At 38.4% G+C, this 13,435-nt stretch overlaps 1 protein-coding gene across 10 annotated transcripts in view; it reads right to left on the reverse strand.

The window, feature by feature from the left end:
- LOC124595606 (F-box/LRR-repeat protein 4-like) overlaps positions 1-13,435 on the reverse strand; it is a 101,155-nt gene that overhangs the window by 24,021 nt on the left and 63,699 nt on the right. For all 10 annotated transcript variants that reach the window (XM_047134422.1, XM_047134420.1, XM_047134414.1 and 7 more), the window contains 2 exons: positions 3,507-3,719; positions 1,477-1,676 (listed from right to left, as the gene is read on the reverse strand). In XM_047134422.1, coding sequence (XP_046990378.1) covers positions 1,477-1,676; positions 3,507-3,719 — 413 coding nt within the window. The remainder of the gene's footprint in view (positions 1-1,476; positions 1,677-3,506; positions 3,720-13,435) is intronic.

Consider the following 13,435-nt stretch of genomic DNA (forward strand, 5'->3'; position numbering starts at 1 on the left):
TAATTTGATAGATTATTTTAAATACCAACAAGTCAGAAAATGATTAATACATTTATTTGTTTCATCAGATCAGTGTGCACATATCACACCTTTTTGGTTAGTTCAAACATCAAATTCACCTCCTGTAATGGGCAGTGACAATGACTTTCCATAAAATGCTTAGGCAGAGCATTTAGTTAAAATAGTAATAAGAATACTACATGTACTACGTACAGTTTGCTAGAAATAGCGATGGATGTGCAAAATGAATTCTGTAGCTCAAACTTTTTGGAAAATCATACAATGTAATTGATCAATGGAACATGCAACCAGCTAACTAAATAACTTCAAGTGAGATATTGTGATGCTGAAAATGTTTAGCTTGAGATTAATGATATGCCAGCATCATTAGAAACATATCTGATTATGATTCAGCAATAATAATTTTCTTCACTCTTTTATGTGGTTATTAGTTGTTGGTGTGCTCAGTTATCCAGAGCAATACATTCAATATCTGAACAGCCCTTATGGAACTGCTCTTGTCATTTAAAATTTCATACTTTACTCACAGGTGATTCACCAAAAGTATCATAAAAACTATCAATGTGGTGCTGTAATTCATAACACTTTTAAAGTGAAATTAAGTGCAAATTCTGTATTCCATTTTTTTCTACAAGTAAAAAAATGTCAAGTGCATGTAGCCTTTTTGACAGCTAATAATAAAGCAAGCATTCACTATTGTTACCAATGTCAAAATGCGTCAGTAACAAATATTACAGCACACCAACAAAACCTGCAGCAACTGGACGCAAACTATATAAAAAAATAGGCAATGTCTCTTATTTTTTTCATTAAACTAGTATAAATTCTTCTGGTACAAAATCACACACATACTCTCTCTGCCTATTTATCTATCTCTCCATGTATGTACATTTGTGCCCTTCCTTTGATGCTGTGATTTCACTACAGCACAGTAAGTTTATATGTGAGTAACAACCATCACTACTTCTTAAATTGCCTATCTGGTGTTCAAACTTCTCGTATAATGAGCTGTCTTCGCATTGTTGTTTGGAAAAAGAGATTTACTAAAGAGGACAATTCAGAATCAAAAAGGAAAATAAGATGTATAATCCCTTTTCTGTTAAACAAATTGTGTGTAATAGTAGTATTAAGCCTAAAATCTCTGTCTTGTCAATACGTAACACCACACATACTCTACAATGAAAAGGAAGTTTCACTGGCAAGCAGTAGGTCAACCAAATGTCACAACACATGCTCACAATAAAACCCTTTCTGTGTGAGGCTCTATTTCTATCTTTCCAAACTGTATTTATGGACAAGTATACAGATAATAATCAGAACTTCTGAACATGTAATATATGCTTTATAAAGAATCTGCTGTATATATTTCTAATTGTGACATTCCACTGTCCTTTTGCATATTATTTCCACTCTTATCTGCAATCAGATGCCATACAAACCAACATATCAACAAACCTTTTGCAATCTGCAATAACTTTGTAGCCTTCATTTGTCAGAAGTCTGCCACCTAGAGTAAGCACTTGTAACTGGTGGCCAAGTTTTTGTACAATAAATTTGACGTCATCATCCCTTAAGCCATCTGTCCAGTCAAGTCGGAGCTCCCTTAACTGCGTACATCTGCTGGCTATTGTGCATATAGCCTCTTCACCCATGCCCTGCGACAAATAATAATTTGGCTATAACTAACAGATACTTTTAAAATAATTTGTATAAAATATGTTAAGGTTTTCATGCTTCCTGAAGGATGAAAGACAGCAAAAAGTTATCATTATTTGTTTTCAGTAAATAGCTCTGTTTCCCATGACCCATAAGTGCCAGTAACAAATAAGCCCTGACAGACCGTAATCCTCAGACAAACAGTACTTTATTCTGGTTTATTCTACTTTGTGTATTATTAATGTTTTTGTGTACCTGAGGAGAAACTATGGAAAGAAGGAAGTGTATATAAAACAGCTTCCCATGTCAGTGTACTTTATTGAGGACACATAAAATGAAGTTGAATTACAATATTCCTCCATTATGCATTGTATCATATGTATGATCTCATTTACAGAGTGAAAAGTTGGGCAATGAAAATCTCTCTTTGTGCCCTATTCACACAGAATAATATAATTTCTTTTAAAATACTTGCCTCACATTCCCAGATGTTGCAGTTTGCCTACTTGGTTATTCCAAATGTAATGTTATGAGATACATCTACTACTTCAAAATAAAATTGTTTTCCAATTTTCTCATAATTCCTTTGCAAAACCTGATCAAATTCGAGGCAAACTACACACCCACCAAATATTGCAGAAAATTCTAACTTCTACTTAAAAACTGATGATTCTGTTCATGCTGATTACATTAATTACAATTTATGTTGAGCTTGTATGATGACGATTTTTGGTTTGTGGTATGCTCAATGACACAATCATCAGGACCTGAACAAATTGTCAATCTTTACACTGTCCAGTCTCACCATTTTCCCGAATGATGATGATGAAATGATGAGGACAACATAAATACCCAGTCCCCGTGTGGAGAAAATCCCCGACCCTGCCAGGGATTGAATCTGAGACCCCGTAGTCCACGAGCTGTGGACTTGTGTTTATAGTGATTCACTTTTCAATTAACAACACATAAATTATACATCTTTTTATACATGTTGCTCTTATAATTACCAAAAACAGATCTAGGCAAGTTTTTAGTCTTAAAATACTGATGATACTGGAGGCCCTACACCCATCTCAAGATACTAAATTCTTTTTTGGGACATAATGTTGTAAAAAGTGACTCACTTTCTTATTTCTTAAAAAACAGCACACAAAATCCTTTTAAGCTGCTCACGCATGAAAACATTTTTCTTATTGGTGATATATTGCTCATGGAGACTGCGAAGCTATATTCATAAAGCTACTGTGATGCCATATCCACAAGGAATGTTGACTGAACATTGATTTTTAGGAATCATGTAAAAACAAGTACAAGACAATGAACTGAACTGAAAACTGAAATGGAAAAGTTATTTGTTATTAAGTATTTTAACTTGATTATTTATTATACTGACTTCACCAAGGGGCCTGAGAGATGATAATGTATTGATGTTTCTGAGGTATAGGAGTATTTTCCCCAGTTTTTGTCACTCAAATAAGTATTAGCAGTAATAAGTTATCATACCATTTCTGTGCTTGTTCCCATTTTTAGTCGAATTTGGCCAATGACAGAACATACTGTAGATGCTATCCCAGCAAAACAGACAGTGCATTTTACAATACCATTACCATATTGCTTCACTAAAAGCTAGATTCTTCAAGTAAATCAATATCTCTTCTACTGACAATTCTTCACTGCATTACATTTTGTAGAAGCCAAAACACAAACAATGTACATATTTATATAGTTAAATTACATGGAACAGTGGACTTCTAACACATATAGTAATAATTTTTCAATGCAAGTGGTTCAAGTCATGTGTGTGTGTAAAAAAATGATTTACAACCAACCTTACAACGTGACAAGTTGAGGGCCTGTAGTTCAGTAAAGCCAGCAAGTAAACAGTAGTCAGGTATGCTGAGTGGTGTGCATTCTTGTAAGCTGAGTTCTTGTATACTTGGAAAAGCCTTGGCAGTCATTTGAAGAAGACGCCCTGCATCACCCAGTCTGCACATGTGTAGCATAAGTCTTCTCAAAGCAACACATCCACGACGCAGCCAAACCTAAAATGAATAAATAGCTAGCATTCACTACTATTATAAGATTGCATGTGTAGAGAAATTAACAGAGGGAGAAAAAGAGAAAAGAAATATCTATAAAAAATTGCAACACTTTTGACAGCAGATAGCACCCAACAGATTTTGAACCAAATTCTGAACATTAATGTTTATGGAAAGCTAATAAATAAATGCAACAATTGTATACTGGTAGAAGCAGATGCATGCAAGTCTACATAGTGAAAACCAATCACCATTACAACTCATTGTTGCCACATTTTAAATACTAATAACATAATTCCAGTTTTTTGAGCCTAAAGGGTATGATGCGCAGACAACTCTAATCATCATACAGCTACACAATAAAAAAAATTCAGGGAGAAGAGTAGGACTTTCTCAGACATATGTTATAAATGAAATCCTGTTTTACATATGAGGTGTAGATATAAAATAATGGGGCTGATGCTGTCACAGATTAGATACACATGCACCAAAGATGAATGACCAATAACCATAAAGCCTGAAGCCTTCTCAGTCAAATTCAGCATCTCTGGTGTCTGTAGACAAATCACACGTGTATGGCCTCTGCTTGTGTAAGAGCTGTTATTCTGTTCTGTCAGAAGAATGACAAGTGTAATAATAGAGCATGAATTGTCATACAGTTTCACGTGAAACTTTGAAAAAGTGTTACTGCAATCTACTTTTTACTAAAAGAAGTGTATGGTGAAGACTGTTTATCTTGTACATGATTTTCTGAGCAGTTCAAGCATTTCCAAGATGGTCAACAAGATGTTGAAGATGAGTCATTCCCCTGACAAGCTTCAGCATAAAAAACTGATGCAAATATTGAAAAAGTGTGTAATCTGAATTGATCTGACTGTCAGCTGATTATTCAACCAATTGGTGAAGCTGTAGGAACTGACAAAGAATACATATGGCAAATTTTACATAGCCAATTTAATGTGAGAAAATTGTGTACAAAACTGGTGCGAAAAATTGTCATGACAGAACAAAAAGAAGATTGTGAAAATGTCTGGACTGACACTTTGAATACCATTGATAATAATTCTAACTACTTGAAAAGGGTGATAAAATGTGATGAATCTAGGTTTTTTACTTATGATCCAGAAACAAAGTGCCAATCCATGGACAGAAAGAGCCCAACTTAACTGAGTTTGAAAAATGCTTAAATGAGCTAATCAAGAGTCAAAGTGATGAAGATTCATTTTCCTATATTCATGGAATAGGGTATCTTCACTGGGTTATTGAAGGTCTTATCATTAACTAACATTACTACCTTGAGGTTCTTGCTCAGCTCCATGAGAAAATATGAAAAAGTGAACCAAACTGTGGAAGAACAAGTCAGGTTTCTAAAGAAGTACAGCATCCCAGTGTTAAACCATCCACCTTATTGCCTGACCTAGCACCATATGACTTATTTCTATTCCCCAGGGTCAAATCTGCATTAAAAGGGACAAGACCGGAGTCTATTGAAGTGGTGAAAGAAAAAGTGGCACATGACATCAAGAAGCTCACAGAGGAAGACTTCAAGCACAGTTTCCATCAATGGAAAATATGCGTGGAGTTTTGTAGTGATAGACAAGGGGAGCTTATTGAGGGTGACAGTGACTAAATATGTACGTTTTTGAAATAAAATGTTTTACAGCAACAGACAGCTATTTTATAACCATGCCTCATATTTCATTACAGGAACATTTTCACACTGAAGTTTTCGGCACCAAAGTTTAGTGCACAGACACTCACGGATGACAGAGAAACTAAAATTAAGGGTAGTAAATCAGTTCACATTAGGTTACTCATTCCATCACACACTCCCCTAGATAGTGGTATATGCCCTTTGCTACTCCTTATATAGATAAACGATTTGGGAGACAATCTGAGCAGCCATCTTAGGTTGTTTGCAGATGACACTGTTACTTATCGACTACTAAAGTCATCAGCAGATCAAAACAATATGCAAAATGATTTAGAAAAGATATCGGTATGGTGCGAAAATTGGCAATTGACCCTAAATAACGAAAATAGTGAGGTCATCCACATGAGTGCTACAAGGAATCAGTTAAACTTTGGTTACATGATAAATCAGTCAAATCTAAAGGCCGTAAATTCAAGTAAATACCTAGGAATTACAATTACAAACAACTTAAACTGGAAGGAACACATAGAAAATGTCATGTGGAAGGCTAACCAAAGACTGCATTTTATTGGCAGGACACTTAGAAAATGTAACAGATCTACTAAAGGAACTGCCTAAACTACTCTTGTCCATCCTCTTTTAGAATACTGCTGTTGGTGTGGGATCCTTACCAGATAGCACTCATGGAGTACATCGAAAAAGTTCAAAGAAGGGCAGCACGTTTTGTATTATCGGGAATAGGGGAGAGAGTGTCACTGAAATGATACAGGATTTGGGGTGGACATCATTAAAAGAAAGGCGTTTTTTGTTACAGCAGAATCTTCTCATGAAAGTTGGATCAACTTCTTTCTACTCCAAATGCGAAAATATTTTGGTGATGCTGACCTACGCAGGGAGAAACAATCAACATAATAAAATAAGGGAAATCGGAGCTGGCACGGAAAGAAATAGGTGTTCATTTTTTCCACGCGCTATATGATATGGGAATAATAGAGAATTGTGAAGTTGGTTCGATGAACCCTCTGGCAGACACTTAAATGTGATTTGCAGAGAATCTACGTAGATGTAGATATAAATTTACTTGTCCAATATTTTATTGTACATCTTGTTTCTCACATGGCATCCTGAAAGCCAAGGATCAAGCTAATAATGCAGGTGTAGTATTTCTTGACTTCTGAAAAGCATTTATTAATAGAAGTATGATCATTTGGTCACTCAAACAAAATTTATGAGATGACTGATAATTTCTTGGTAGGGAGGATGCAGCAAGTTATCTTGGATGAAGAGTCACCAGAAGCAGAAACATCATTAGATGTGACCCAGGGAACTGTACTGGGAACTGTACTGTTCTTGCTGTGTAGCAATGATCTAGCAGACAATATTAGCAGTAACCCCAGAGTGATCGCAGATAATGCAGTTATCTGTAATGAAGTACTGTCTGAAGAAAGCTGCACAAATAATATCAAATCTTGATAAGATTCCAAAGATTGGCAACTTGCTTTAAATGCACTTGACAAAGCACAGCAAAGTATTCTCCTATGAGTTACACTATCAATGAGTCTCAATTTGGATCAGTCAATTCATGTAAAAATGTTGTTATAACAGTTTGAATGGATATGCAATGGAATGATCACATTTCAGTTTTCAGGGTAGCGGGAAAATGCACTCAATCTCCAAAGGACACTGTCAACAGATCACTTGTGTGCCCCATTTTAGAATATTGCTAAAGTCTGTGGGATCCTATCAAATAGGACTAAGAGGGAATATTTAACATATAGAAAGATGGGTGGTACCAGTGGCCACAGATTTGTCTGAGTCAAAGGGGAGCATTAAAAATTTGAATAACCTTAGCTGGTAGATTCTTGAAGAGTGGCACAAATGATCCCACGGAAGCCCACTTATAAAGGTTTAAAAATCAATATTTAGTGAAGATTGTAGAGATCTTCTTCCCCGTGTAACACTCCTGTAGAAATCGTGAAAACAAACTTAGGATTACAGCACGTACAGAGGTGTTTAAGCAGTAAGTCTTCCAATGTTCCGTATATGATTAGACTGAGAGGAAATCCTATCATGCTAAGTACACTCTGGCAAGCACTTCACAATGTTTTACCAAATATGTATGAAGAGGTAGATGTACAAATCAGCAACAGTGTTAAACAGTTCAGCAAAACTACAAACATACAACATTTTTCACAACAGAAGTTAAAGCTGAGATGATACTTTAAAATGTCAAAAAGAGACAACGAGTAATACTTAACCTCAAGAGGGCAATGTATAGTGCTTCGAGAATTTCGGAGTAAATTCTAGAACCACTCAGTCTTCCACTGTTTTGAACACCCGATATTTTAGAGGTGAGTGGGAAAAACGAATATGCCCTGCTGCGCATCACCTATTTGTATGTGGAGGTAAAAAAATAGTTATGAGAAAAAGATGGACCTGGTGGCCGAATGGCGGCAGACAAGTACCTGCTGTATGGTCCACAGTGTTTCCGTGTACGGCTAGAGAAGAACAAGAAAAGTTTATGTAGTATTCTGTGCTCTTTAGTGTCTGTGTTATTGTAAAAAGACTAATGAACAACTTAATACATATTTCTATGTTCATTCACATATTGCACTCGCTTGAGACTAGAGACTTTTAACTTACTTCATGTCTCGGCTGCGAACAAAGCAAGACACATGTAAGATGTTCATAAATTATTTGGTTATCAAACCAATGATATCTGAATATATGTAAATGCGTCTAATGTTTAAGGACTAAGTTAGCTTGTAGAAGCTGTTGTCTGTGGAAGTTGAAAATATAAAGCGATTGAACTGAAATGTATTCTACGAGTACCCAAATTATTTCAAGGATAGAGAAGTAGTTTAATAAATTCCTTTAACCAGCTATAGTCTTTGGAGAAGAAGCTTTTGGGAGATCAACATAGCTGATTACCCAGAGAAGAGGATTGGCTACACACAATGTGCAAGTTAACTGACTTGAGAGTCGTGTGAGCCTTGCAATCCAGTACCACACTGTCTCTTGTCGTCCGAAAAACGTTAGGACGTGGCGATCCAAGTGACAGGACAGGAAGAAAACAGGAATTTTAAGACAGAAATGGGAAGAAGATATTATGAGTTGCCATAGCAATCAGGCCTACACCTTCGCTCACCAATGCAGCTAGAACTCTATGCTGGGTGAGTGAAAAACATTAATTATTTGGTAAAGTTGAGGGAACTGTTGAAGGTTAAACTGTTAGTATAGTTATTATGCTCAGAGGTGAACTTTTTTTAATGATCACCAGAGCTAAGAGTAAAAAGAATATGGATCAAGAACAGGAACTAGCAGAACTAGTCACAGCTATTAAAGTGACTAGGGAAATGCCACACTTGTCTGAATTAGTGATTTTAATTAAAGCCCAGGGAGCAGATTCAGCAGCTGTAAACACTCAAATTGCTGCTTTAAAAAAAGAGATAGTCTCAGCACATTCTAGATTAGATGCTAAGTTAAGATCACCAGCCACTCTAAGTGAAAATTAGATGATCAGAGTGAAATTTTAAGTAATCAAAGTGAAACCTTGAACAGTCAAGCAGTAAATATAGTTTTATTAAAGACTGAATTTGACTCTTTAAATAATAAGGTAGAAAATCTGAAGTTAGATCTAAAGAGTGACCTCACTAGTTCTTTGAATACTCACGTTAATCAACTATTTACTGAATTTAACCAAAGACATGATGAGCATCTTCAAGATTTAACTAAAAAATTAGAATTTGATATTGAAGATAAATGTAATAATGTAGAAACAGAACTTGTCGAAAAATTTGGATCATTTCAAAGCATATGCAATGTTAAATTTGATGATGTAAATCAGAGATTGCACACCCTGAAGGAGAGTGTTGAAAAACAGGATAATCTAAATCCTTTTGTCCAATTGCAAATTGCAGACATTATCATTCAAGCAGATAACATGGAACGAAATGTTAAAGAGAAACTAGCCACTTCAGACATAGCAAATATAAGTAATCTGGAGGAACGACAATGTTTCTTCAAATTTAGCTTCTCTCTCTCTCTCTCTCTCTCTCTCTCTCTCTCACACACACACACACACACACACACACACACACACACACACACACACACACACGTCTGCAGTCTCCGAGAGCTGAGACCAGCTGGTGGTCTCAGCTCTCTGAGACTGCAGATGTGTGTGCAAGTTGTGTGCGTGCGTGTGTACCAAACGAAAGCGCTGGCAGGTCGATAGACACACAAACAAACACAAACATACACACATATTTTTCCCATGTGGAATGTTTCCCTCTATTATATACAGGGCTATTACAAATGATTGAAGCGATTTCATAAATTCACTGTAGCTCCATTCATTGACATATGGTCACGACACACTACAGATATGTAGAAAAACTCATAAAGTTTTGTTCGGCTGAAGCCGCACTTCAGGTTTCTGCCGCCAGAGCGCTCGAGAGCGCAGTGAGACAAAATGGCGACAGGAGCCAAGAAAGCGTATGTCGTGCTTGAAATGCACTCACATCAGTCAGTCATAACAGTGCAACGACACTTCAGGACGAAGTTCAACAAAGATCCACCAACTGCTAACTCCATTCGGCGATGGTATGTACAGTTTAAAGCTTCTGGGCCTCTGTAAGGGGAAATCAACGGGTCGGCCTGCAGTGAGCGAAGAAACGGTTGAACGCGTGCGGGCAAGTTTCACGCGTAGCCCGCAGAAGTCGACGAATAAAGCAAGCAGGGAGCTAAACGTTCCACAGCCGACGGTTTGGAAAATCTTACGTTTCGAACTCATTGATGGGGACATGCTACGCCGAGTGTGGGAGGAACTTGATTATCGGCTTGATGTCTGCCGAATCACCAAAGGCGCACATATCGAACATTTGTAAATGCCTAAAAAAACTTTTTGAGTTTTTGTATGTGTGTGCAAAGCATTGTGAAAAGATCTCAAATAATAAAGTTATTGTTGAGCTGTGTAATCGCTTCAATCATTTGTAATAACCCTGTGTGTAAAAACAAAGATGATGTGACTTACCATACGAAAGCGCTGGCACATCTTTGCCTCTGCACTTCCGCCTCGACTGACATCTCTGCCCAAACTCTTTGTCTTTAAATATGTCTGCTTGTGTCTGTATATGTGTGGATGGATATGGGTGTGTGTGCGAGTGTATACCCGTCCTTTTCCCCCCCCCCCCCCTAAGGTAAGTCTTTCCGCTCCCGGGATTGGAATGCCCTAAGGTAAGTCTTTCCGCTCCCGGGATTGGAATGACTCCTTACCCTCTCCCTTAAAACCCACATCCTTTCATCTTTCCCTCTCCTTCCCTCTTTCCTGATGAGGCAACAGTTTGTTGCGAAAGCTTGAATTTTGTGTGTATGTTTGTGTTTGTTGTGTGTCTATCGACCTGCCAGCGCTTTCGTTGGATATATCTCAGATTCACTTGGTCTTACTCCAAATCCCGCGCCACTTTCCTTGACGTTGACCTCCATCTGTCCAATGGCCAGCTTCACACGTCCGTCCACATCAAACCCACCAACAAGCAACAGTACCTCCATTATGACAGCTGCCATCCATTCCACATCAAACGGTCCCTTCCCTACAGCCTAGGTCTTCGTGGCAAACGAATCTGCTCCAGCCCGGAATCCCTGAACCATTACACCAACAACCTGACAACAGCTTTCGCATCCCGTAACTACCCTCCCGACCTGGTACAGAAGCAAATAACCAGAGCCACTTCCTCATCCCCTCAAACCCAGAACCTCCCACAGAAGAACCACAAAAGTGCCCCACTTGTGACAGGATACTTTCCGGGACTGGACCAGACTCTGAATGTGGCTCTCCAGCAGGGATACGACTTCCTCAAATCCTGCCCTGAAATGAGATCCATCCTTCATGAAATCCTCCCCACTCCACCAAGAGTGTCTTTCCGCCGTCCACCTAACCTTCGTAACCTGTTAGTTCATCCCTATGAAATCCCCAAACCACCTTCCCTACCCTCTGGCTCCTATACTTGTAACCGCCCCCGGTGTAAAACCTGTCCCATGCACCCTCCCACCACCACCTACTCCAGTCCTGTAACTCGGAAGGTGTACACGATCAAAGGCAGAGCCACGTGTGAAAGCACCCACGTGATTTACCAACTGACCTGCCTACACTGTGATGAATTCTATGTGGGAATGACCAGCAACAAACTGTCCATTCGCATGAATGGACACAGGCAGACAGTGTTTGTTGGTAATGAGGATCACCCTGTGGCTAAACATGCCTTGGTGCACGGCCAGCACAACTTGGCACAATGTTATACCGCCCGGGTTATCTGGAAACTTCCCACCAACACCAACCTATCCGAACTCCGGAGATGGGAACTTGCTCTTCAATATATCCTCTCTTCCCGTTACCCACCAGGCCTCAATCTCCGCTAATTTCAAGTTGCCGCCACTCATACCTCACCTGTCATTCAACAACATCTTTGCCTCTGCACTTCCGCCTTGACTGTCATCTCTGCCAAAACTCTTTGTCTTTAAATATGTCTGCTTGTGTCTGGATGGATGTGTGTGTGTGTGCGAGTGTATACCCGTCCTTTTTTCCCCCTAAGGTAAGTCTTTCCGCTCCCGGGATTGGAATGACTCCTTACCCTCTCCCTTAAAACCCACATCCTTTCGTCTTTCCCTCTCCTTCCCTCTTTCCTGAAGAAGCAACCATTTGTTGCGAAAGCTTGAATTTTGTGTGTGTGTATGTGTTTGTTTGTGTGTCTATCGACCTGCCAGCACTTTCGTTTGGTAAGTCACATCGTCTTTGTTTATATATATACATACTGCTGACAAAGTCCTTAATGGCCAAAAGCTTTAATTGTTTGAATCTTTTTTACTGTGCCTATTGCGACTCAGCATCTCCGCTATATGGTGAGTAGCAACTTTACTTCTCTAGTATTGTTACATTCCATCCTGGATTTTCCATTGTTTGATACTAAGAGAGGCATAGATAATTTATGGAAAGAATTCAAACTTGTATATGATAGAGTAGAAAACAGAATAACTTTACCTGATGTTGTGTTACCTAGTAAAGTGGTGATTGTTTTGCTGTCGGGAGACTTTCACACAAAATGTAACGAGAAGCACTGGTTTGCACTTGCTCAAGTAAGCTTAATATCAGATCCACGGGATCCGAGCAGAGTCACATCTGTCTCCCGGGGACATTAACATTCTGTGTTAACGAGCGGAGTGACGACTGTCGGATCCCTAGTTGTTTTCGGTGTTTCTTCTGTACTATTTTTCCTGAACCGAATTCCCTTCAAATCTTTAACTATTCTGTAATCTATTCTTGAATTCTTAAACTATCCTATAATTTTAGTATGCACAAAACCGGATATGACTACAAGATTGAGACCAACTTAAGAGAATCACACATGAACAGTAATCTTTAGAATATACAATGTTATATTAGTGGAAAGTATAATATGATGGTACTATTTACACTGACTGATGTCAAGACAACATAAACTGAATAGAGGATTTTATGTGTGTATAACAGTATAGTATAAACTGAATGACTAAACAACTATTTTATTGTAGTGTATAATTTTCTATTGTTTACAGAACATTTTATACCTTTTATGAGATGTGAAGTGGATGGGAGGGTTTGTATTAGTTTTGGAAGGGGTGGGTAGTGTAAGTACAAGCCTGACTAACACTAAACACACACCACACCTTTCAGACAACCCTCACACACAGGTGTGACTGGTTCTTCACCATTTGCCATTCCATAGGGGTTGCTAAGATTTTTCTTCGGGGCTTCAAAGGTGAAGGTGAGAATATCTGTTCTGTAGGAGGTGTTTAACATCATATCTCCTCTGGCTTCTCACTCAAGTACCGGCGAAGTAGGAATCCTGGGGAAGGGGGGTGGGAAGGGTTTCCTGTCTTTGGGGCTATCTTCTTTCTCTTCTTCAATCTTAGCAACAATTTCTACTTTTTCCTTTATTACTTCTCCTCTGAGTACCGGTCTATCTTTTCCTCTTCCCACATGCATATACTTCGATTGCTGAAGTCCTCCTTATTTTCCGTGGTTTCC

The sequence above is a fragment of the Schistocerca americana genome, chromosome 2, assembly GCF_021461395.2.
Source record: "Schistocerca americana isolate TAMUIC-IGC-003095 chromosome 2, iqSchAmer2.1, whole genome shotgun sequence".
Lineage (NCBI taxonomy): Eukaryota > Metazoa > Arthropoda > Insecta > Orthoptera > Acrididae > Schistocerca > Schistocerca americana.